The following is a 21136-nucleotide window of genomic DNA, read 5'->3' as shown; positions in this document are numbered from 1 at the left end:
TATATATATATATATATATATTTTTTTTTTGTTTTGTTTTGTTTTGAGATGTAGTCTCACTCTGTTGCCAGGCTGGACTACAGTGGCGCAATCTTGGCTCACTGCAACCTCTGCCTCCTGGGTTCAAGCAAGTCTCCTGCCTCAGCCTCCCGCGTAGCTGGGATTACAGGCACACGCCACTATGCCTGGCTAGTTTCTGTGTTTTTAGTAGAGACAGGGTTTCTCCATGTTGGCCAGGCTGGTCTTGAACTACTGACCTCGTGATCCACCTGCCTCGGCCTCCCAAAGTGCTGGGATTACAGGCATGAGCCACCACACCCGGTCTTAGTTACTTTGAAATATACATAATATTGTCGCTAAGTATAGTCACCCTAGTCTACTACGAAACATTCAAACTTACTTCTTCTATCTAACTGTAAGTTTTTGGTTTTTTTTTCCTGGGAGTGGGGCAGATAGGTCTCACTCTCACCCAGGCAGGAGTACAATGGCACCATCACCGCTTTCTGCAGCCTTGACCTCCCAGACTCAAGCGATCCTCCCACCTCAGCCTGCTGAGTAGCTGGGAGTACAGGTGTGCACCACCACACATGGATAATTTTTATTATTATTTATTTATTTATTTTGAGATGAAGTCTCGCCTTTTCACCCAGGCTGGAGTGCAGTGGTGTGATCTCAGCTCACTGCAACCTCCGCCTCCCGAGTTCAAGTGATTCTCCTGCCTCAGCCTCCTGAGTAGCTGGGACTATTGATTAAAGCGATGGGAGCTAATAAATTGTGTTCCAGCCCAATGCATTATGTGCCTGTAATATTTACTGGTTCTATAAAAAACACTAGCTAATAACTTTCAGAAGGATAACCAGTATTATTATATGTAAAAATAAAAGTAGATTGCTCAAAAAGTTAAACAAAGAATTGCCATGTGACTCAGCAATTGATTTTCTAGGTATATGCCCAAGAGAATGTTCAAACTAATCTTACATACAAATGTTCACAGCAGGATCATTCATTAGAGCCAAAAAAGTAAAAACAACCCCAAATGTTTATCAATGAGTGAAGAAATCTGCAAAATGAGGTATATACCCTCAATGGAATATTATTCATCCATTAAAAGGAATAAAATACCATTAATGTCACAACATAAATGAAACTTTAATATATTACATTAAGTAAAAGAAGCCAGATACAAAAAGCTGCATGTTGCCAGAGATTGCAAAAGCCACATACAGGTTCACGCCACTATGCCTGGCTAATTTTTGTATTTTTAGTAGACACGGGGTTTCACCATGTTGGTCAGGCCGGTCTTGAACTCCTGACCTCATGATCTGCCTGCCTCAGCCTCCCAAAGTGCTGGGATTACAGGTGTGAGCCACTGCGCCTGGCCAATGATTTTTAAAGTTTTTTTTAGAGATGGGGTCTTGCTTTGTTGCCCAGGCCAGTCTTCAGCTTCTAGGCTCAAGTGATCCTCCTGCCTCGGTCTCTTGAAGTTCCTGTCTATTTGTACCCATAACCAACTTCTCTTCATCCCCTGCATCTACCTCAACCCTTCATAGTCTCCGGTGTCTATCTTTCTATTCTCTATGTCTATGGGATCAACTTTCTTAGCTCTCACATATGAGTGGGAACATATGGTGTTTGTCCCTCTGTGTCTGGCTTATTTCATTTAACATTATGTCTTCTAGTTCCGTGCATGTTGATGCAAATGACGTGATTTCATTTTTAACGGCTGAGTAGTATTCCATTGTGTATATATGCCACATTTTCTTTCTTTTTTTAAAAAAACTGGCTTTTGCTTTATTGTGTAATTTACACAGGAGAATCCCAAATTCCACACTTGGTTTCTCTCTTCTGCCTTCATTATTCTTTCAATATGTATGTCAACAGAGATCATTTCTCCCAATAGCATATGTGGTTTGATCCTCAACCAGGACACACAGGCCCTACAAAATTCCAGTCCTCCAAGACGGATGCCTGGGCCCTTCCATTTGACCGCACCCATGTCTGTTTGTATGGGGGCTCTGCCCTGGTCCTGTCACCCCTGAGGCGTCCTTAGGGTACGAATGCCAAACAGGCCCTGTGTGATGTGTCAACTCTGAATAAATACAAGAGGCTGCTAGGAGCCCCCAGCTGAGGACTGAGAGACAGGCTGTATCTGGACTCCATTTCAAAGAATGCTGTGATCCATTAGCAATGTCTGCCATGGGAATACCCATTAGAAGTACCTGGAAGGAGGATTTTGGGGAATGGGCTCAGAAAGGAACAAGGTGTGTCTGTTCCATTCTTGCCTTAGGTGGCTGTTCTGCCACCCAGGCTGTGCTGTCTCAGTGGCCGGGTGGCTGAGGAGGAAGTCTGAAGGCCACAGAGTTGCAAGTGGCTTCCCTGGGGCCTGCAGGAACAGCATAGGCCCCAAGCTAGAGGAAGCTTGGAGGGGCACCCACACTGGGTCCTGTGGGGCTTTGCATACTGCAGGCCACCCTGGCATTAGCTCCTTTTCCTCTGGAGTCCATCTCATCTGGGAGAAGACAGCTGGCTGGCCTCAGAGCATTAGATGCAACTCAGGGATAAAAACATTTTTACGGCCGGGCGCGGTGGCTCAAGCCTGTAATCCCAGCACTTTGGGAGGCCGAGACGGGCGGATCACGAGGTCAGGAGATCGAGACCATCCTGGCTAACACGGTGAAACCCCGTCTCTACTGAAAAAAATACAAAAAAACTAGCCGGGCGAGGTGGCGGGCGCCTGTAGTCCCAGTTACTCGGGAGGCTGAGGCAGGAGAATGGCGTAACCGAGCGGAAGCTTGCAGTGAGCTGAGATTCCGGCCCACTGCACTCCCACGCCCGTGGGCGGACAGATCGAGACTCCGTCTCAGACAAAAAAAAAAAAAAAAAAAAAAAAAAGCTTTGTAACATGGTGACGGACAACAAAGGAAATGGGGCTTTGTACGCTCCGAATTGAAACTTAGAAACTGTTCCATCCGAACTAAAAGGGCTTACTTCTAATGTTGTCCAAGAAACCTAAACTGAGTTACAAGGACAATTTTACATTAATCAAGTGCCACGAATGAGGGTACTCAGGTTCGAAAGCAGTTTGTAGCAGGAAATGCGAGGGGTGTGTGAAGCCATAGTTTCTTAGGGAATTATGCCAAAGGGAAACACCACACAGCCCCCAGCTTGGCCTTTCTGCCAGCCCTCATATGCTGCGTCTCTACTGGGGCAGGCGGCTGACTTCCGCCAGCTGACTCAGGAAGTGTAATGCTCCTAACATTTTGTGCATTTTAGTAGAGATGGGGTTTCCACTGTGTTGCGGACTGTTCTTGAAACTATCTGACCCAGGTGATCTGCCCACCTTGGCGTCCTGAAGTGCTCGGATTACAGGCGTGAGCAACTGCGCACTGGCCTGGATGCTTCTTGAGGATCCTTTCTGTGCGCTTCTCCTGCATTTCTCCCAAAGGCCGCCCGGCCCAGGGGTCCCACTTGCCAGGCCGTGTCCGCCTTCTCCTCTCGTTCTTTGTGCTCATCTCCCATTGCTTTCCAGGGAGTTTCGCTTTGTCTTTGTCGTCTCTTTTTCTTCTTCCACTTTGGGTCACTCTGACTCTTGCGACTCCTTTCGGCTTTGAGGTAGTCCTTTTTGGACCGGCCGAGGCCTCCCACGGGGACACTCCCCAGTGCTTTTGTAGATGGAGCTTGCCACCGTTTTCTTTATCCCAATTACTGTTGGGGACACTTGAGGTTGTTGTCCCAGTAATCTCTTGCTATTGGAAAGTGCTGCGGCAGCTAAACATCCGAGTACAGGTATTCGTTGAGCCCATACTGATATTCCTTTCCTTTGGATGACGAATACCAGTAATGGATTTGCTGGATTGTTGATAGGGAGCTTCTTTTTTTTTTTTTTTTTTTTTTTTGAAGACGCGAGGTTTGTTTTTTTTGTTCGCTCCGGCTCCTCTATCGGCCCGAGGCTGAGTGGCATGGCCGGGTAGGCGCAGGCTCACTGCAAGGCTCCGCCTCTCGCCCCGGGTTTACGCCATTCTCCCTGCCTCCAGCCTCGCGAGTAGGGCCTGGACACCAGGCTCCCGCCCACCTCGGCCCGGCTAGTTTTGGTTATTTTTAGTATGAGAACGGCGGTTCACCGTGTAGCCAGGATGGGTCTTCGATCTCGCTGACACTCGTGATCCGCCTTGTCTCGGCCTCCCAAAGTGCTGGATTACAGCTTGAGCCACCGCCGCCCGCCTTTTTTTTTTTTTTTTTTTGGAGACAGAGTCTCGCTCTGTCCAGCCCAGGCTGGAGTGCAGTGGCACGATTTCAGCTCACTGCAACCTCTGCCTCCCAGGTTAAAGCAATTCTCCTGCCTCAGCCTCCCATGTAGCTGGGACTACAGGTGCCGGCCACCATGCATGGCTAATTTTTTTGTATTTTTAGTAGAGACGGGGTTTCACCTTGTTGGTCAGGCTAGTCTCGAACTCCCGACCTTGGGTGATCCACCCACCTCAGCCTTCCAAAGTGCTGGGACTACAGGTGTGAGCCACCATGCCCAGCTGATTGTATGGTAGTTCTATTTTTAGTTTTTCGAGAAATATCCATACTGTCTTCCATAGTGGCTGTACTAGTTTACGCTACCACCAGTGGTGTATAGGAGCTCCTTTTCTCTACATCCTCACCAGCATCTGTTATTTTTTGTCTTTTAAGTAATAGTCATTTTTTGAGATGGGTTGAGATGATCTCATTGTAGTTTTGATTTGCATTTCCCCAATGATTAGAAAAAATGTTGGCTGGGCCTGGTGGCTCAGACCTGTAATCCCAGAATGTCAGGAGGTAGAGGCAGGAGGATCGCTTGATCCCAGGAGTTTGAGACCAGCTACAGCAGCATAGTGAGAGCCTGTCTCTACAGAAAAGGAAAAAAAAAAATAGCTGGGTGTAGTGGTACCACACTTAGGAGGCCAGGGTGGGAGGATTCCTTGAAACTGGGGGGTTGCAGCTGCTGTGAGCTGTGAACGCCAACCAGGTGGACTCACGCTACTGCACTCCAGCTTGGGCAACAGAGTAAGACCCTGTCTCCAGGAAAAAAAAAAAGAAAGCAAAGCAGAGAAAAAAGTGGGGGCATTTATTCATAGACCTATTGGCCATTTTGTATGTCTTTGGCCATTTTTTAAGTGAGATGGATTGTGGTGGTGCGATCTTGACTCATTGCATCCTCGATCTCCCAGGCTCAGGTGAACTTCCCACGTCAGCCTCCGCAGTAGCTGGGACTACAGGTGCGCACCACCATGCCCAGCTAATTTTTGTATCTTTTGTAGAGATGGAGTTTCAACATGTTGCTGAGAATGGTCTTGAACCCCTGGGCTTAAGCAATCCACCTGCTGTGCCAGCACCTGGTCTTATTTTTAATTAATTAATTAATTAATTTTTTTGAGATTGAGTCTTGCTCTGTCACCCAGGCTGGAGTGTAGTGGGGCGATCTCAGCTTACTCTAACCTCTGCCTCCCAAGCAATTCAAGCGATTCTCCTGCCTCAGCCTCCCAAGCAGCTGGGACTACAGGCACACGTCACTATGCCCAGCTAATTTTTGTATTTTTAGTAGAGACGGGTTTTCACCATATTGGCCAGGCTGGTCTCAAACTCCGGACCTTGTGATCCACCCACCTCAGCCTCCCAAAGTGCTGGGATTACAGGCATGAGCCACCGCACCCAGCTGTATTTTTATTTTTTAATAAAAAAGATTTTTTTTTTTAAAGACAAGGTCTTGATCTGTTGCCAAGGCTGGAGTGCAGTGGTGAGATCAAAGCTCGCTGCAGCCTCAAAGTACTGAGCTCAAGCGATGCTCCCGCTTCAGCCTCCTGAATAGCTAGGAACACAGGCACACTGGTTATATTTAAAAGTGAAACACTGGCCGGGCACGGTGGCTCATGCCTGTAGTCCTAGCACTTTGGGAGGCTGAGATGAGCAGATCAGTTGAGGCTAGGAGTGCAAGACCAGCCTGGTCAATATGATCTCTACTAAAAATACAAAAGTTAGCTGGGCGTGGTGGCACATGCCTGTAGTCCCAGTCACTTGGGAGGCTGAGGTACGAGAATCGCTTAAACCCTGGAGGCAGAGGTTGCAGGGAGCCAAGATCATGTCACTGCAGTCCAGCCTGGGCAACAGAGCGAGACTCTGTCTTTAAAAAAAAAATTTTTTTTAAATAACTACAATAAAATGAAATAAAAGTGAACCACGAAAAATCAGATTGCAGTGTCTTTATGCATGAGCCAGGGCTTGTTTGACCTTAAAGCTTCAGTATCAGAAGGCCTCATGGTGACCTTTAATTTGGGAAAACCTGCTGGGCACGGTGGCTCATGCCTGTAATTCCAGCACTTTGGGAGGCTGAGGCTGGCAGATCACCTGAGGTCAGGAGTTCGAGACCAGCCTGACCAACATGGAGAAACCCCGTCCCTACTAAAAATACAAAATTAGCCGCGCATGGTGGTGCATGCCTGTAATTCCAGCTATTTGGGAGGCTGAGGCAGGAGAAGCACTTGAACCTGGGAGGCAGAGGTTGCATTGAGCCGAGATCATGCCATTGCACTCCAGCCTGGGCAACAACAGTGAAACTCCATCTCAAAAAACAAAAAATGGCCAGGCGCAGTGGCTAATGCCTGTAAAATCCCAGCACTTTGGGAGGCTGAGGCAGGTGGATCACGAGGTCAGGAGATTGTGACTATCCTGGTGAATACGGTGAAACCTCGTCTACCAGTAGGTCTTTTCTCTGGGGTCTGGAAGAAGAATCCTTCAATATCCTGCCTTCTGGTAATCTGAGAGCTGGGCGAGAAAAGGAAGATCAGAGTTTGACCCTTAAATCTGTAGGTTTTCACTCCCCTCCCCTCCTTTGCAGTCCCGTGGAGTCTCCATTGGAGCCATTTCCTCGTCCAGGCATCTCGATGTTGGTGGATGGCCCATCTGAGTGGCCAGCCCTGCGCTTCTTGCTGTTGGCTGTGGCAATGTCTTTCTTCCGCTCAGCTCTATCCATAGATGAGGCGCATCTGTTGTTGAAAGAAAAAATGATGCGGCTGGGGGGGCCGCTGGTGCTGAACACCAAGGAGGAGCAGGCCAATGAGAGGCTCATGACGCTCAAAATCGCTGAGATGAAGGAGGCCATGAAGACCCTGATATTCCCACCCAGCATGCACTTTTTCCAGGCTAAGCATCTCATTGAGAGAAGTCAAGTGTTTAAGATTCTAAGGATGATGCCAAAAGGTAAGGTTTGGAAAGGGGTGGCTTGGGGTGCTGGGAAGGTAGAGGGACTCATCTTGGGGCTACTACTGTGCTTGTGGCTGTTGCTATTCTAGGTGGAGCAGAGAAAGCCTCACTTAGCTGCTCTGCTCCTCTGTCCTTTCAGGTAGACTAGGAAAAGGGTGTTGGAAACCAGAACCCCTGCTTCCTGGCGGACTCGCAGACAGTCATGATTGGCCTGAATATTCCTGGTCTTCCCTGGAAAAGTTGGAAAAGCATCCAACCCTGAGACTTTGCTATTCCCTTCATAGTTTTCCCAGGGGCTAAGCTACCGCATAGGATGCAATATGATATAGCATCCTGGAGTAGTATAAACACACCTCCATGAAATATGAAATAATCAGCATGCTGCACATATAAATAGCCAGGAGTGGTGGTGCACCTGTAATCCAAGCTACTCTGGAGGCTGAGTGGAGAGTGTCGCTTGAACCCAGGTGGAGTTTGCAGAGACCTATGATGGCACCACTGCATTCCAGTCTGGACGACAGAGCGAGACCCTGTCCCCCAGAAAATGTTATTTTTTTTTTATTAAAAAAAATTTTTTTTTGAGACAGAGTCTCACTCTGTCGCACAGGCTGGAGTGCCTTGGTGCTATCTCGGCTCACTGCAACCTCTGCCTCTTGGGTTCAAGTGATTCTCCTGCCTCAGCCTCCTGAGTAGCTGGGATTACAGGCATGCACCATCACACCTAGGTAATTTTTGTACTTTTAGCAGAGACAGGGTTTCACCATGTTGGCCAGGCTGGTCTGAAACTCCTGAGCTCAGGCAATCCACCCGCCTCGGCCTCCCAAAGTGCTGGGATTACAGGTGTGAGCCACTGTGCCCGGCCAAAAATGTTAATATAAAATGTAAAAATAATAGCCGTTTGCAGTTTACAAAGACTTTTCAACACCTCTTTTTTTGTTGTTGTTTTTGTTTTTTTCTGAGACGGAGTCTTGTTCTGTCGCCCAGGCTAGAGTGCAGTGGCGCGATCTCGGCTCACTGCAACATCCTCCTTCCAGATTCAAGCGATTCTCCCACCTCAGTCTCCTGAGTAGCTGGGATTACAGGCGCCTGCCACAACGCCCGACTAATTTTTGTATTTTTAGTAGAGATGGGGTTTCACCATGTTAGTCAGGCTGGTCTTGAACTCCTGACCTCGTGATCTGCCTGCCTCAGCCTCCCAAAGTCCTGGGGTTACAGGAGTGAGCCACTGTGCCCAGCTGTTTTTTTTTCTTTTAATGTTATAAATAGAGATTAAAAAATAGTAATAATCATGAGGTCAGTAAAGTAGCATCCCCAGTTGCTGGGAGGCATAAGAGGGTGACACACCATAGCTCATGCAGCTGGGACAGCTGTCTAGGGGCTCGTGTCAGGGCCAAGGGCTGGATGGGCACAAGAAGGGCAGAGGGACAGCATGCACTGTGCCTGGGGGAGCAAGGGACACAGCTGGTGTCTGGTCAGGAGGACAAGCATGGGGACTCAACTGGCAAAGCCCGCAGGCCAGAAGCTGTACAGACACAAGCTCAGCCCAGGGGATGAAAAACCAGTGGGAGAGGAGTTGAGGGGCAGGATGAGAGGATGGAGGACAAGTGTGTGAACAGGACTGCGGCCCTGAGGCTCATCCCAGTGTATCCCGTCATGAAGTGTTGGGTGGCTTCATTGAAAGTCTTGGGCTCCCAATGGAGAACTAGAAGCCAGTGGAGCCCCGAGTTGAACCTCAGTTCTGTGGTTCTAAACCTGATGCCCTCTCACTCTCCTCTGCTGCCCCTCTTGGACAAGATCACCCTGGCTCCTGATTAGTGAGACATGGAAGCCCCATCCTTAAACCAGAGCCTTAGACGAGTTCTGAGAAACATGTCTGGACAGAAATCCTTCTGCTTGCACGTCTTCTTGTGATCCACACTGTCCCCAAGCCCCAGAGTCCTGGGATGGGACTTCACCCCTTTGTCCCCGAGCCCTGGAGTCCGGGAACGGGACTTCACCCCTTTGTCCCCACAGCCCTGGAGCCCTGGCATGGGACTTCACCCCTTTGTCCCCAACTCCTGGAGTCCTGGGATGGGACTTCACCCCTTTGTCTCCACCATTCTTCTTCCCTCTCCAGGGGCTGCCTTGCACCTCCATGACACTGGCATCGTGACTATGGACTGGCTGGTGAGGAATGTCACCTACAGGCCTCACTGCCACATCTGTTTCACCTCGAAGGGGATCATGCAGTTTAGATTTGCTCACCCAACTCCCCATACATCAGAAAAATGTTCCAAGTGGATCCTGCTGGAGGATTATCGGAAGCGGGTGCAGAACGTCACTGAGTTTGACAACAGGTGAGTATTAGTTCAGCAAACACATGTCCCAGGTCTGTCATGGGGTGGCAGTGGGTAGGTGTCTCCCTTGGTACAAACCTGTAGATAAAAATCTGGCTTTAAAAAAGCATGAGGCAAGGCTGAGCGTGGTGGCTCACATCTGTAATCCCAGCACCTTGGGAGGGCAAGGCGAGTGGATCACTTGAGCCCAGGAGTTGCCAGTCTGGGCAACATAGTGAAACCCCATCTCTACCAAAAATACAAAAAATTAGCCAGGCGTGGTGCTGTGCCTGTAGTCCCAGTTACTTGGGAGGCTAGGGCAGGAGGATCACTTGAACCCAGGAGGTTGAGGCTGCAGTGAACTGAGATGGCGCCACTGCACTCCAGCCTGAGTGACAAAATAAAACCCTATCTCAAAAAGAAAAAAAGAAAAAAAAAAACACATGAGCACCTTTTTCTTTTAACCTTACAGGATACTCTGTCCCACAAAAGCATTCAACACCTTTTCCATCCATAGTAGTTTTGTGGTGCATTTAAAATCTACAAAAAGCATTATCAGCAACACTATTTTTGTTTGTTATTATTATTATTATTGTTTGTTTGTTTGTTTGTTTGAGACGGAGTCTCGCTCTGTCGCCCAGACTGGAGTGCAGTGATGCGATCTCCACTTACTGCAAGCTCCGCCTCCCAGGTTCACGCCATTCTCCTGCCTCAGCCTCCCGAGTAGCTGGGACTACAGGCACCCGCCACCGCGCCCGGCTAATTTTGTATTTTAGTAGAGACGGGGTTTCACCGTGTTAGCCAGGATGGTCTTGATCTCCGGACCTCATGATCCGCCCATCTTGGCCTCCCAAAGTGCTGGGATTACAGGCGTGAGCCACCACGCCCGGCCATTTTTATTATTATTATTATTATTTGAGACATGGTCTTGCTCTGTCACCCAGGCTGGAGTGCAGTGGCGCGATCTTGGCTCACGGCAGCCTCTGTCTGCTGGGTTCAAGCAATTTTCCTGCCTCAGCCTTCTGAGTAGCTAGGGTTACAGACATGTGCCACCACGCCTGGCTAATTTTTGTATTTTTAGTAGAAACAGGGTTTCACCATGTTGGCCAGGCTGGTCTTGAACTCCTGACCTCAGGTGATCTGCCCGTCTCGGCCTCCCAAAGTGCTGGGACTACAGGCGTGAGTGACCGCGCCTGGCCAGCAACACTGTTGCTGTAGCAAATGAGATTTGTCTGATGCTCAATAAAACCAGAGAGAATAAAAGTTCCTAGCTCTGAAGTGATGACAATCTAGCTGGAAGATAAATCTTGAAAACCTGGTGGAGCAACTTCCTAACAGACTTGTATAGTATTATTATTACTATTATTACTATTTAAGACAGGGTCTCATTCTACCATCTAGGCTGGAGTGCAGTGGCACAATCTCGGCTCACTGCAGACTCAACCTCCCAGGCTGAAGCAATCCTCCTGTGTGTCAGCATGCTAGAGGTATGCACCATCACGCCCAGCTAATTTTTGTATTTTTTGTAGAGATGGGGTGTTGCCATGTTGCACAGGCTGGTCTTGAACTCTGGGGCTCAAGCTATCCTGTCGCCTTGGCCTCCCAAAGTGCTAGGACTACAGGCACAAGCCATTGTGCCTGGCCTTGTATAGTAATATTATAAGTGACAATTAGTTTGGTCACACAGATGTCTACAGAGTGCTCCCCTGAGGTTATTTCCCTTTATGAAATGAGAAACATGAAGCTCAGCAAGGTTAACTAGCTTATGCAAGGACACACAGCTGGTAAATGGCCAATCCGGGATACACACCTGGGTGCTGATTCAAGTTATTTCCATTCCACTCCCTTCATTAACTTGCTTGAGCTGCCATAACAGAATACCCCAGGCTGGGGGGCTTAAACAACAGGAATTGATTTTCTCAAGCTGGGCACACTGGGTCATGCCTGTAATCCTAGCACTTCGGGAGGCTGAGGTGGGAGGATCAGTTGTACCCAGGGGTTCAAGACCAGCCTGGTGGCCAGGCCCGGTGGCTCACGCTTGTAATCCTAACACTTTGGGAGACCGAGGTGGGTGGTTCAGGAGTTCAAAACCAGCCTGGCCAACATGGTGAAACCCTGTCTCTACTAAAAATACAAAAAAAAATTAGCCATGCATGCCGGCAGGCACCTGTAATCCCAGCTACTTGGGAGGCCGAGGCAGGAGGATCACTTGAACCTGGGAGGTGGAGGTTGCAGCGAGCCAAGATCGTGTCACTGCACTCCAGCCTGGGTGACAGAGCAAGACAAGAAAAGAAGGAAGGAAGGAAGGAAGGAAGGAAGGAAGGAAGGAAGGAAGGAAGGAAGGAAGGCAGGCAGGCAGACAGATCAGTCTGGGCAACATAGTGAGACCACCATCTCAACAAAAGTAAAAAATCCACCAGATGTGGTGGTGCACACCTATAGTCTCAGCTACCCCATGAGGCTGACATAAGAGGATTGCTTGAGCCTGGGAGATTGAGGCTGCAGTGAGCTGTGATTGTGACACTGCACTCCAGCCTGGGCAACAGAGTGAGACCCTGTTTCAAAAAAAAAAAAAAAAAGGAATTGATTTTCTCATGGTTCTGGAGGCTGGAAGTCCAACATCAAGGTGCCAGGGCAGGGTGGGTTCCTCCTGAGACCTCTCTCCTTGGCGTGCAGAAGGCTGCCTCTGGCTGTGTCCTCCCATGGCCTTTCCCCTGTACGTGCACTCCTGCTGTCTCTTCTTTTTTTTTTTTATCCTGAGATGAGTCTCACTGTGTCGCCCAGGCTGGAGTGCAGTGGTGCGATCTCAGCTCACTGCAACCTCTACTTCCAGGGTTCAAGTGATTCTCTTGCCTCCCTAGTAACTGGGATTACAAGCACGAACCACCATGCCTGGCTAATTTTTGTATTTTAGTAGAGACGGGTTTTTACTATGTTGGCCAGGCTGATCTCGAACTCCTGACCTGAAATGATCCACCCACCTCGGCCTCCCAAAGTGCTGGGATTACAGGCGTGAGCCACCGCGCCCAGCCTCCTCTTCTTACAAGGATACCCATCCTATTAGAGTTGGAGCCCCATCCTTACAACCTCATTTAATGTGTTTTTTTTTCTTTTTGAGACGGAGTCTCACTCTGTCGCCCAGGCGCCATCTCGGCTCACTGTGAGCTCTGCCTCCCGGGTTCTGGTCATTCTCCTGCCTCAGCCTCCCAAGTAGCTGGGACTATAGGCGCATGCCACCATGCCCAGCTAATTTTTTTGTATTTTTAGTAGAGACAGGATTTCACTGTGTTAGCCAGGATGGTCTCGACCTCCTGACCTCATGATCCGCTTGCCTCGGCCTCCCAAAGTGCTGGGATTACAGGTGTGAGCCACTGTGCCCGGCCCACGTCTGGCTAATTTTTTGTATTTTTAGTAGAGACGGGGTTTCACCATGTTTGCCAGGCTAATCTTGAACTCTTAACCTCAAATGATCCATCCGCCTCGGCCTCCCAAAGTGCTGGGATTACAGGCAAGAGCCACCAAGCCCGGCCATAACCTCATTTAATCTTAATCATCTCTTTAAAATTCCCTTCTCCAAATGAGGGCTAGGGCTTCAACATTTTAATTCGGGGGCTTGGGGATACAATTTAGTCCATAACATCCCCCCAAAAGAGTTTGGTCTATTTTCCTGTCAGTGGGTATAGGAAAAAGAGAGAGAGAGAGAGCGAGAGAGAGAGAGAGAGAGAGCGCGAGAGAGCTTTTTGGTCTAGAAAGTACAGTGCGATCAGATTGGCCAAGCATACAGAGGGAGGACAAGAGCCAGGAGAGCCTAGCTGGTGAGTCTCCTGGGGTTGGGGTTAGGGTTTAAGCAGGCAGTGGGCTGCCTGGCCACAGGACCCACGCTTATATGGGAGAGCCTGGAAATGCTCCCCTTTGCCCCTTCCTTATCTCCACTCTAGGGTGCATCCTGGTGTGCTGCTAGCTGGGATATGCAAGGTGGGTAGCAGTCCTATGGGTGCCTGGGGGCAGTGCCCTGGATCATGCCTCCACCACTCCCCACTTTGTGTCTTGGACAGCTTGCTGAGGAATTTCACTCTGGTGACCCAGCACCCGGAGGTGATTTACACAAACCAAAATGTTGTCTGGTCGAAATTTCAAACCATCTTCTTCACCATCTCTGGTCTCATCCGTTATGCACCAGTGTTCAGAGACTATGTCTTCCGGAGCATGCAGGAATTCTACGAGGACAACGTGCTCTACATGGAGATCAGAGCCAGGCTACTGCCGGTGAGCCCAGCTCTCCTCTCCGCTCCTCCCACCTCCTTTGCTCTGGCCTGACTCAGATCTTAGCTGGTAGAAGACTGAATGCTCATGAATTGACCACCCAGGTCTCTGGTGCAAGGGGTCATGTGCCTTTCCAGGGGCCACCATGAGCAGGGAGACCTGAAATGGACTGGGCAGGCTCCAGCAAAACCGGGAACACATCCCGCGTTGCCCTTTGCCCCCTGTTTCTCATGGTTCCCCATTCTCCCCTCTGCCGTGATACCCAGGGCCTCGTGACACGAGCTGAGAAGCAGGAGAACTGGGATAGAGCCATCTTAGGGGCCAAAAGAAGGGGTTTCAAAAATAAAGGGAGCCACATGGCAGGGTGAGGGCAAGAAACATATAGCAGATGGATAATCGCCCATGAGATTTGAAAATTACAGGGTCACCTTTGAGCAGTTTCAGTGACATGCTGAGAAGAGAAACCTCATTTCTGGGAGTAGAAAAATGAAATACACGGCTGGGCGTGGTGGCTCACACCTGTAATCCAGCACTTTGGGAGGCCGAGGCGGGCAGATCACAAGGTTAGGAGTTTGAGACTAGCCTGGCCAACATGGTGAAACCCCATCTCTACTAAAAATACAAAAAATTAGCCGGGTGTGGTAGCAGGAACCTGTAGTCCCAGGAACTCAGGAGGCTGAGGCAGGAGAATCGCTTGGACCTGGGAAGCAGAGATTGCAGTGAGCCAAGATCGCACCACTGCACTCCAGCCTTGGTAACAGAGTGAGACTCTGTCTCAAAAAAAAGAAAAGAAAAGAAAATGAAATACAGGTGATGAATTGGAGCCAGGTTTGGCTGATTAAAGGCTCTGACTGTGATTTGAGAGAAAGAACATTAAGATAACTGGAAGGAACCACAGGGGCCACAGGGTTCTTTTTAGGATAGAGAGACTCGTTTTGCACCCAGAAGGAAGAAGTGTGGAGAGGTTAAAAAGAGAGGGGAGGCCAGGCACATTGGCTCATGCCTGTAATCCCAGCACTTTGGGAGGCTAAGGCTGGTGGATCACTTGAGGCCAGGAGTTTGAAACCAGCCTGGCCAACATGGCGAAATTCCATCTCTACTAAAAATACAAAAATTAACTGGTGGCTGGGCAAGGTGGCTCACGCCTGTAATCCCAGCACTTTGGGAGGCCGAGGTGGGTGGATCACGAGGTCAAGAGATCGAGACCATCCTGGCCAACATGGTGAAACCCTGTCTCAACTAAAAATACAAAAATTAGCTGGGCGTGGTGGTGCATGCCTGTAGTTCTAGCTACTTGGGAGGCTGAGGCAGGAGAATCACTTGAACCTGGGAGGCGGAGGTTGCAGTGAGCAGAGATTGCGCCATTGCACTCCAGCCTGGTCAACAGAGTGAGATTGTCTCAAAAGAAAAAAAAAAAAAAATCAGCTGGCATGGTGGTGTGCGCCTGTAATACCAGTCACTCGGGAGACTGAGGCGGGAGAATCACCTGAACCCAGGAGGAGGAGTTTGCAGTGAGCAGAGATCCTGCCATTGCTCTTCAGCCTGGATGACAGAGCGAGACGCCGTCTCAAAAAAAAAATAAAAGAAAGAAAAGAAAAAATATTTTGATTTTAAGGAAGGAAGTTTGGAGAGAGTGAAATGGAAAGGAGTAGAAAGAGTCCAAAAGAAGGGAGCATCATCAAAAAATATCTGATTTTTGGGTCTTGCATTTTGGCCAGAAGCAAAGGATAACTGAGGTTAGGTACTCTGAGATGGACTGACCCCAGGTTCCATGTTGGTGGGGAGGGATGTTTCGAGGACAGCAGTCCTAGGTGCTCAAATACTGCTAGAGATTTATTTCAGCGAGTTTACTGGAGAGAACTTTCCTGAGGATGTTTTTTGCTGGGCTGAGGGAGATGGGGTTTTGTGGGAGTGGGCAGGACCCCTGGGTATTCTATGTGGCGAGCTCATAAGGGTTTGAACTGGTTAAAGGTTTTCGGTGGCTTGGAGAAAGTGACCTTTGGTGCAGTCTTCTCCACATTGTATCCAAGATAGTCTGCTCATTCATTTACATATTGATTGGGTACACGAATGCCTTGGGGACTGACTGGTTTTTTTTGTTTATTTTTGTTTTTTTTTTGTTTTTTTTTTTTTGAGACGGAGTCTCGTTCTGTTGCCCAAGCTAGAGCGCAGTGGCCCGATCTCAGCTCACTGCAAGCTCCGCCTCCTGGGTTTATGCCATTCTCCTGCCTCAGCCTCCCGAGTAGCTGGGACTACAGGCGCCCGCCACCTCGCCCGGCTAGTTTTTTGTATTTTTTTAGTAGAGACGGGGTTTCACTGTGTTAGCCAGGATGGTCTCGATCTCCTGACCTCGTGATCCACCCGTCTCGGCCTCCCAAAGTGCCGGGATTACAGGCTTGAGCCACCGCGCCCAGCCAGGACTGACCGTTAAGCTTGTGGAAAGGCCCACTCTGTGGTAGTATTTTAGTTTTGTTGGCGTATTCTGTAGTCATTTATAGGCTCCAAAGTTTATCGTTTGAGGACCCAGAAGTGATAGGGCTCCGCAGGATCAATACACACTGAACAAATTCATAAGGGATAGATGTGTAAACAAGAAAGTCAGAATGCTGTTATCATTCGGACCAGACACTTATAGACACTTATGCTTCATCAGGAAATTCTCCTCTTTTCTTTTCTTTCTTCCTCTTTTTTTTTTTTTTTTTTTTTTTTTTTTTTGACAGAGTTTCTCTCTGTTGCCCAGACTGGAGTGCAGTGGCATGATCTTGGCTCACTGCAACCTCCACTTCCCAGGTTCAAGCAATTCTCATGCCTCAGCCTTCTGTGTAGCTGGGACTACAGGTGTGCACCACCGTGCCTGGATAATTTTTTTTTTTTGAGACAGAGTCTCACTCTGTTGCCCAAGCTGTTGCAGTGGTGTGGTCTCGGCTCACTGCAAGCTCCTCCTCCCGGGTTCATGCCATTCACCTGCCTCAGCCTCCTGTGTAGCTGGGACTACAGGCGCCGCTACCACGCCTGGCTAATTTTTTTTGTATTTTTAGTCGAGACGGGGTTTTACTGTGTTAGTCAGGATGGTATCAATCTCCTGACCTTGTGATCCGTCCACCTCGGCCTCCCAAAGTGCTGGGATTACAAGCGTGAGCCACTACGCCCAGCCTTTATGCCTGGCTAATTTTTTGTATTTTTAATAGACGGGGTTTCACCATGTTGGCCAGGTTGGCCTTGAGCTCCTGACCTTAGCTGATCCACTTATTATTCCAGTTATTCCAGTTTGTGTGTCTCAACTCTCCCTTTGCTTGGCATCCTGGACTGACCCACCTTTTTCCTTAGATATGTTTTTTTTTAGGTAGAGTTTTGCTCTTGTCACCCAGGCTGGAGTGCAATGGCACCATCTTGGCTCACTGCAACCTCTGGCTCCTGGGTTCAAGGGATTCTCCTGCCTCAGCCTCTGGAGAAGCTGGGATTACAGGCATGCGCCACCATGTGCAGCTAATTTTTGTATTGTTAGTAGAGATGGGGTTTTACCATGTTGGCCAGGCTGGTCCTGCACACCTGACCTCAGGCGATCCACCCACCTCGGCCTCCCAAAAATTACAGGCGTGAGCCACCATTCCTGGCCTTTTCCTTAGGTATGTTAATACCCTTGGTGAGTTTGATAGCAAGGCTCGATCCTGGAGAGTCTGATCTCTTGTGTTGTCTGCATGTCTCCACTAGGATCTGTTACCTGTTTTCTATTTTAACTCTGAGTGCAGTTATATTTCCATTTCTGAGTTCTTTAGAAGTCGGAGGGAAACATTACCTTTGCCTCTCAGTGGAGCTTTCATCAGTTTTGTGGACAGAGCAGACAGATAAGACACAGTACACAAATCATCCTTTTAAAAGAAAAGAGAGGGTCTCATCTTAATTATTGAGAAAAGAATTTCTGAAAAGGGAGGCGCTGGCAAAAATTGATGAGCTAACTTTGCTCCTGGCCTAGGTAGGCTGGAAGAAACTGTACTTCCCAGAGCAGGTGATTCTTGTGTTTGTTTGTTTGTTTGTTTGTTTTTGAGAGGGACTCTCTGTTGCCCAGGCTGGAGTGAAGTGGCGTGATCCTGGCTCACTGTAACCTCCGCCTCCCAGGTTCAAGTGATTCTCCTGCCTCAGCCTCCCGAAGCTGGGATTACAGGTGTACACCACCACACCCAGCTAATTTTTGTATTTTAGTAGAGATGGGATTTCACCATGTTGGCCAGGCTGGTTTCGAACTCCCGACCTCAAGGGATCCACCCACCTTGGCCTCCCAAAGTGCTGGGATTACAGGCGTGAGCCACTGCGCCTGGCTAATTTCTATTTGGAAGCCTCTCTCCAGGGTTGGACTCCAGTCCACCGAGGCTCACCCTTCTTTCCTGAGCAGTTTCAGCCCCGCCCAGTTGGCAGGTCAGCAGCCCCTTCCTTCGTGCTTTCTGGGACCATGGCTGTCCACTTCCCTCCTTCATTTGTTCCCTGTAATGTTTCTTTTCGGTAGCCTGAATGCATTGCTGTGTGTTATTTATGCCATAATGTATAAGCCTTGATTTCCCAGCTAAATTGTGACTTCAGACCAACCCAGATATTACATAGCCTGGTATCCCAGTAGGCCCCAGTAGTGGTCATCAAGCATGTGGATGGCGGTTCTCAAACATTAGGGTGTATATGAAGAATTTGGAGGTGCCGTTTAAAATCAGGTATTGGGTGCTGACCTCCCAGGTTCGAATTCTGTGCTGTCTGGTAGGGTCAGAAAGCTGTAAAAATAACTAGCACCCCTCTCCCAGCCCGCTTCCTATGGATTCTAATGCAGGTGGCCTGACCCAGACCACACTTTGAGGAAGGACCTGCTTCACCTTGACTTTTTTTTTTTTTTTTTTTGAGATGGGGAGTCTCGCTTCGTCACCCCAGGACTTGGAGTGCAGTGGCACGGTCTTGGTCATGCAATCTGCCTCCCTGGGTTCAACGCCATTCTCCGCCTCAGCCTCCGAGTAGCTGGGTACACAGGCGCGCCGCCACCACGCTCGCTAATTTTTTGTATTTAGTTGAGACGGGGTCTCACCATGTTAGCCAGACATGGTCGTCGATCTCGCTGACCTCGTGTATCTGCCCGGCCTCGCCTCCCAACAGTGCTGGTTACAGAGGCTGAGCCACCGCGCCCAGCGACTTTTGTTTTTTTTTTTTTGAGACAGAGTTTCACTCTTGTTGTCCAGGCTGGAGTGCAATGGCGTGATCTCGGCTCACCGCAACCTCTGCCTCCTTGGTTCAAGCAATTCTGCTGCTTCAGCCTTCCGAGTAGCTGGGATTACAGGCATGCACCACCATGCCTGGCTAATCTTGTATTTTTAGTAGAGATGGGGTTTCTCCATGTTGGTCAGGCTAGTCTCGAACTCCCGACCTCAGGTGATCTGCCTGCCTTAGCCTCCCAAAGTGCTGGGATTACAGGCGTGAGCCACCGCGCCTGGCGATATGGGGTTTTACTATATTGCCCAGGCTGGTCTCAAACTCCTGAGCTCAGGAAATACACCCATGTTGGCCTCCCAAAGTGCTCGGGTTAAAGACGTGAGCCATGCCCAGCTATTAATTCATCTTATTGATGTCGAAACTAAAGCTTGGAAAGGTCAAAGAGCTTGATGAAGGTCACACAGGTAGTTAAGGGGTGACTGGACCCAGACCAGGGCTCCTAAATTCGTCGCTTTCCTCACCACGCTGGGCTCTCTGAGTGTCTTAATAGCCACGCCCGCCTCAAATGGAGATCCCAGAGGGCATCTGGCTTCAATTTTCCTTTTTCCGGAGGGGAGGTGGATTCCCTGGAATGGAACTGGGCCCTGGTAGGGGAGAACTTCCTGTTGGGCAAATCCTGACAACTGTCTTGGTGTAGGAGTGCATAGGGAACCCCGACCCTTGCTGAACCCTGGGATCTTCCGTGGGTGGAGGGGAAGAGGATAGAGGAGGGGAGAGAGGAGACGCTGAGGCAGAGACTTTCATCTGGAGCCTGGTGGGGAGGCATGTGGGAGAAGTTGCTGAGCGGTTGGATCGGAGGGAGGAAGAGAAGGGCCAGAGCACTGGCTTCCTGTTCCATCTTCCCCCTTGTTCTGCAGGTGGCCATTTTCTCCTTCCAGAGCCCGAGGCGGAGAGACTTGGGGGCCTGTCCAGCTCCAGTCCTCTGTCCTCACTCTGCCCGCCTCCGTCCGTCCCCCAGCCAGCCTTTGGAGAAGGTGCAGGGCTGCTGGGATTTGGGATTCTGGTGGAGGGGGAGGGGGAGGGGATGTGACCATTTGTTCGGGTCTGGCCCTGGAACAAAGGCTTTTGCCACGGAGAGTCTAGGTCTTAATGCCCCCCATTAGCCAGAGTGGGGGGCCATCAACACATTAACAACTAAAAACAGTCTTCACTGGAATCCTTTTGCTGAGCCGCCTCGCCTCCGCCTGCCTGGTGGTGGGCTAATTCCGGGGGGGGGCTGCTGTGGACGGACTGTCCTGGTCGCTGAGCCTCCCATTGTGTTCCTAATACTCAGTAACAAAGGCTGCTCGCCGGTAGCAACAGTCGCTAGGCGAGTCTTATCTCCTGGGCTCCGGCCCCTTCCCCCACGGCAGAGTCTGAGGCCCAGACTGGGTCCCCGGAGTCTTTTGCATGGGGCTCTTCCAAGACCCCAGAGGGTTATCCGCAGGGGATGGCCCTGCTGGCACTTGTGGAGGGGAAAGCTTATGGGAGACACGTCGGTGGCAGAGAACCTGTGACAGTCATTCCCAGACGTTTTCTAAGACGTTGTCATTCATATAATAAGCATTTCTAGTGCTCCCCGTTCCCGTGCTCCCCAGCCCCCCATGCTTTTGCCTGGATTCTTAGCAGAGCCTTCATTCAAAATTCCATTTGGCTCCTTGCTGAATGAAGTGACCCCTGTGTCATGTTGCTGGTGTCGCTTTACGAGAACATGCACCCTCTTAACTGCTCCTTTTTGACAGGACTTGTCGGACTCTGCTGTCATTGTGCTATTTACTTGTCTGTCACATTGGAACAGTGCCAGATCTTCACCCCAGCCCTACAACCACCTGGGAGGTGATAAACACCAAGTTTCTACCCCACAGATTCTGATTTGGTTGCTCTGGGGTAGGACACAGGCATTTTTCCTCTCCTTGAGTGATGCCAATGTGCAGCCGAGGCTGAGATGTCACTCTAGTGACTGTCACCTTTCTACAGGAGGGGGCAGGGGCCTCCTGATGACAGGAGACACCTCAGGGCAAGCAAAATTCTGAAATGTGGTCGGCCTCCAGCCCCACTAATTATGCAGGGGGGCTGAGTTTCTCAATTTTTTTTTTTTTTTTTTTTTTTTT

The 21136-nt window shown here is 49.5% G+C and overlaps 1 protein-coding gene across 1 annotated transcript in view; it reads left to right on the top strand.

Annotated features, from left to right (window-relative positions):
* Positions 1-21136, top strand: part of ADA2 (adenosine deaminase 2) — a 47781-nt gene that overhangs the window by 2956 nt on the left and 23689 nt on the right. Inside the window, exons 2-4 of the mRNA XM_017882006.1 lie at positions 6860-7221; positions 9341-9560; positions 13595-13805. Of these exons, the coding sequence (XP_017737495.1) occupies positions 6906-7221; positions 9341-9560; positions 13595-13805 (747 nt within the window). The 5' untranslated portion in view covers positions 6860-6905. The remainder of the gene's footprint in view (positions 1-6859; positions 7222-9340; positions 9561-13594; positions 13806-21136) is intronic.

The sequence above is a fragment of the Rhinopithecus bieti genome, unplaced genomic scaffold, assembly GCF_001698545.2.
Source record: "Rhinopithecus bieti isolate Rb0 unplaced genomic scaffold, ASM169854v2 scaffold_1368, whole genome shotgun sequence".
Taxonomy (NCBI): Eukaryota; Metazoa; Chordata; class Mammalia; order Primates; family Cercopithecidae; genus Rhinopithecus; species Rhinopithecus bieti.
Note: the sequence above shows the minus strand (reverse complement) of the source record. Positions and strands in the feature narration are given on the sequence as shown.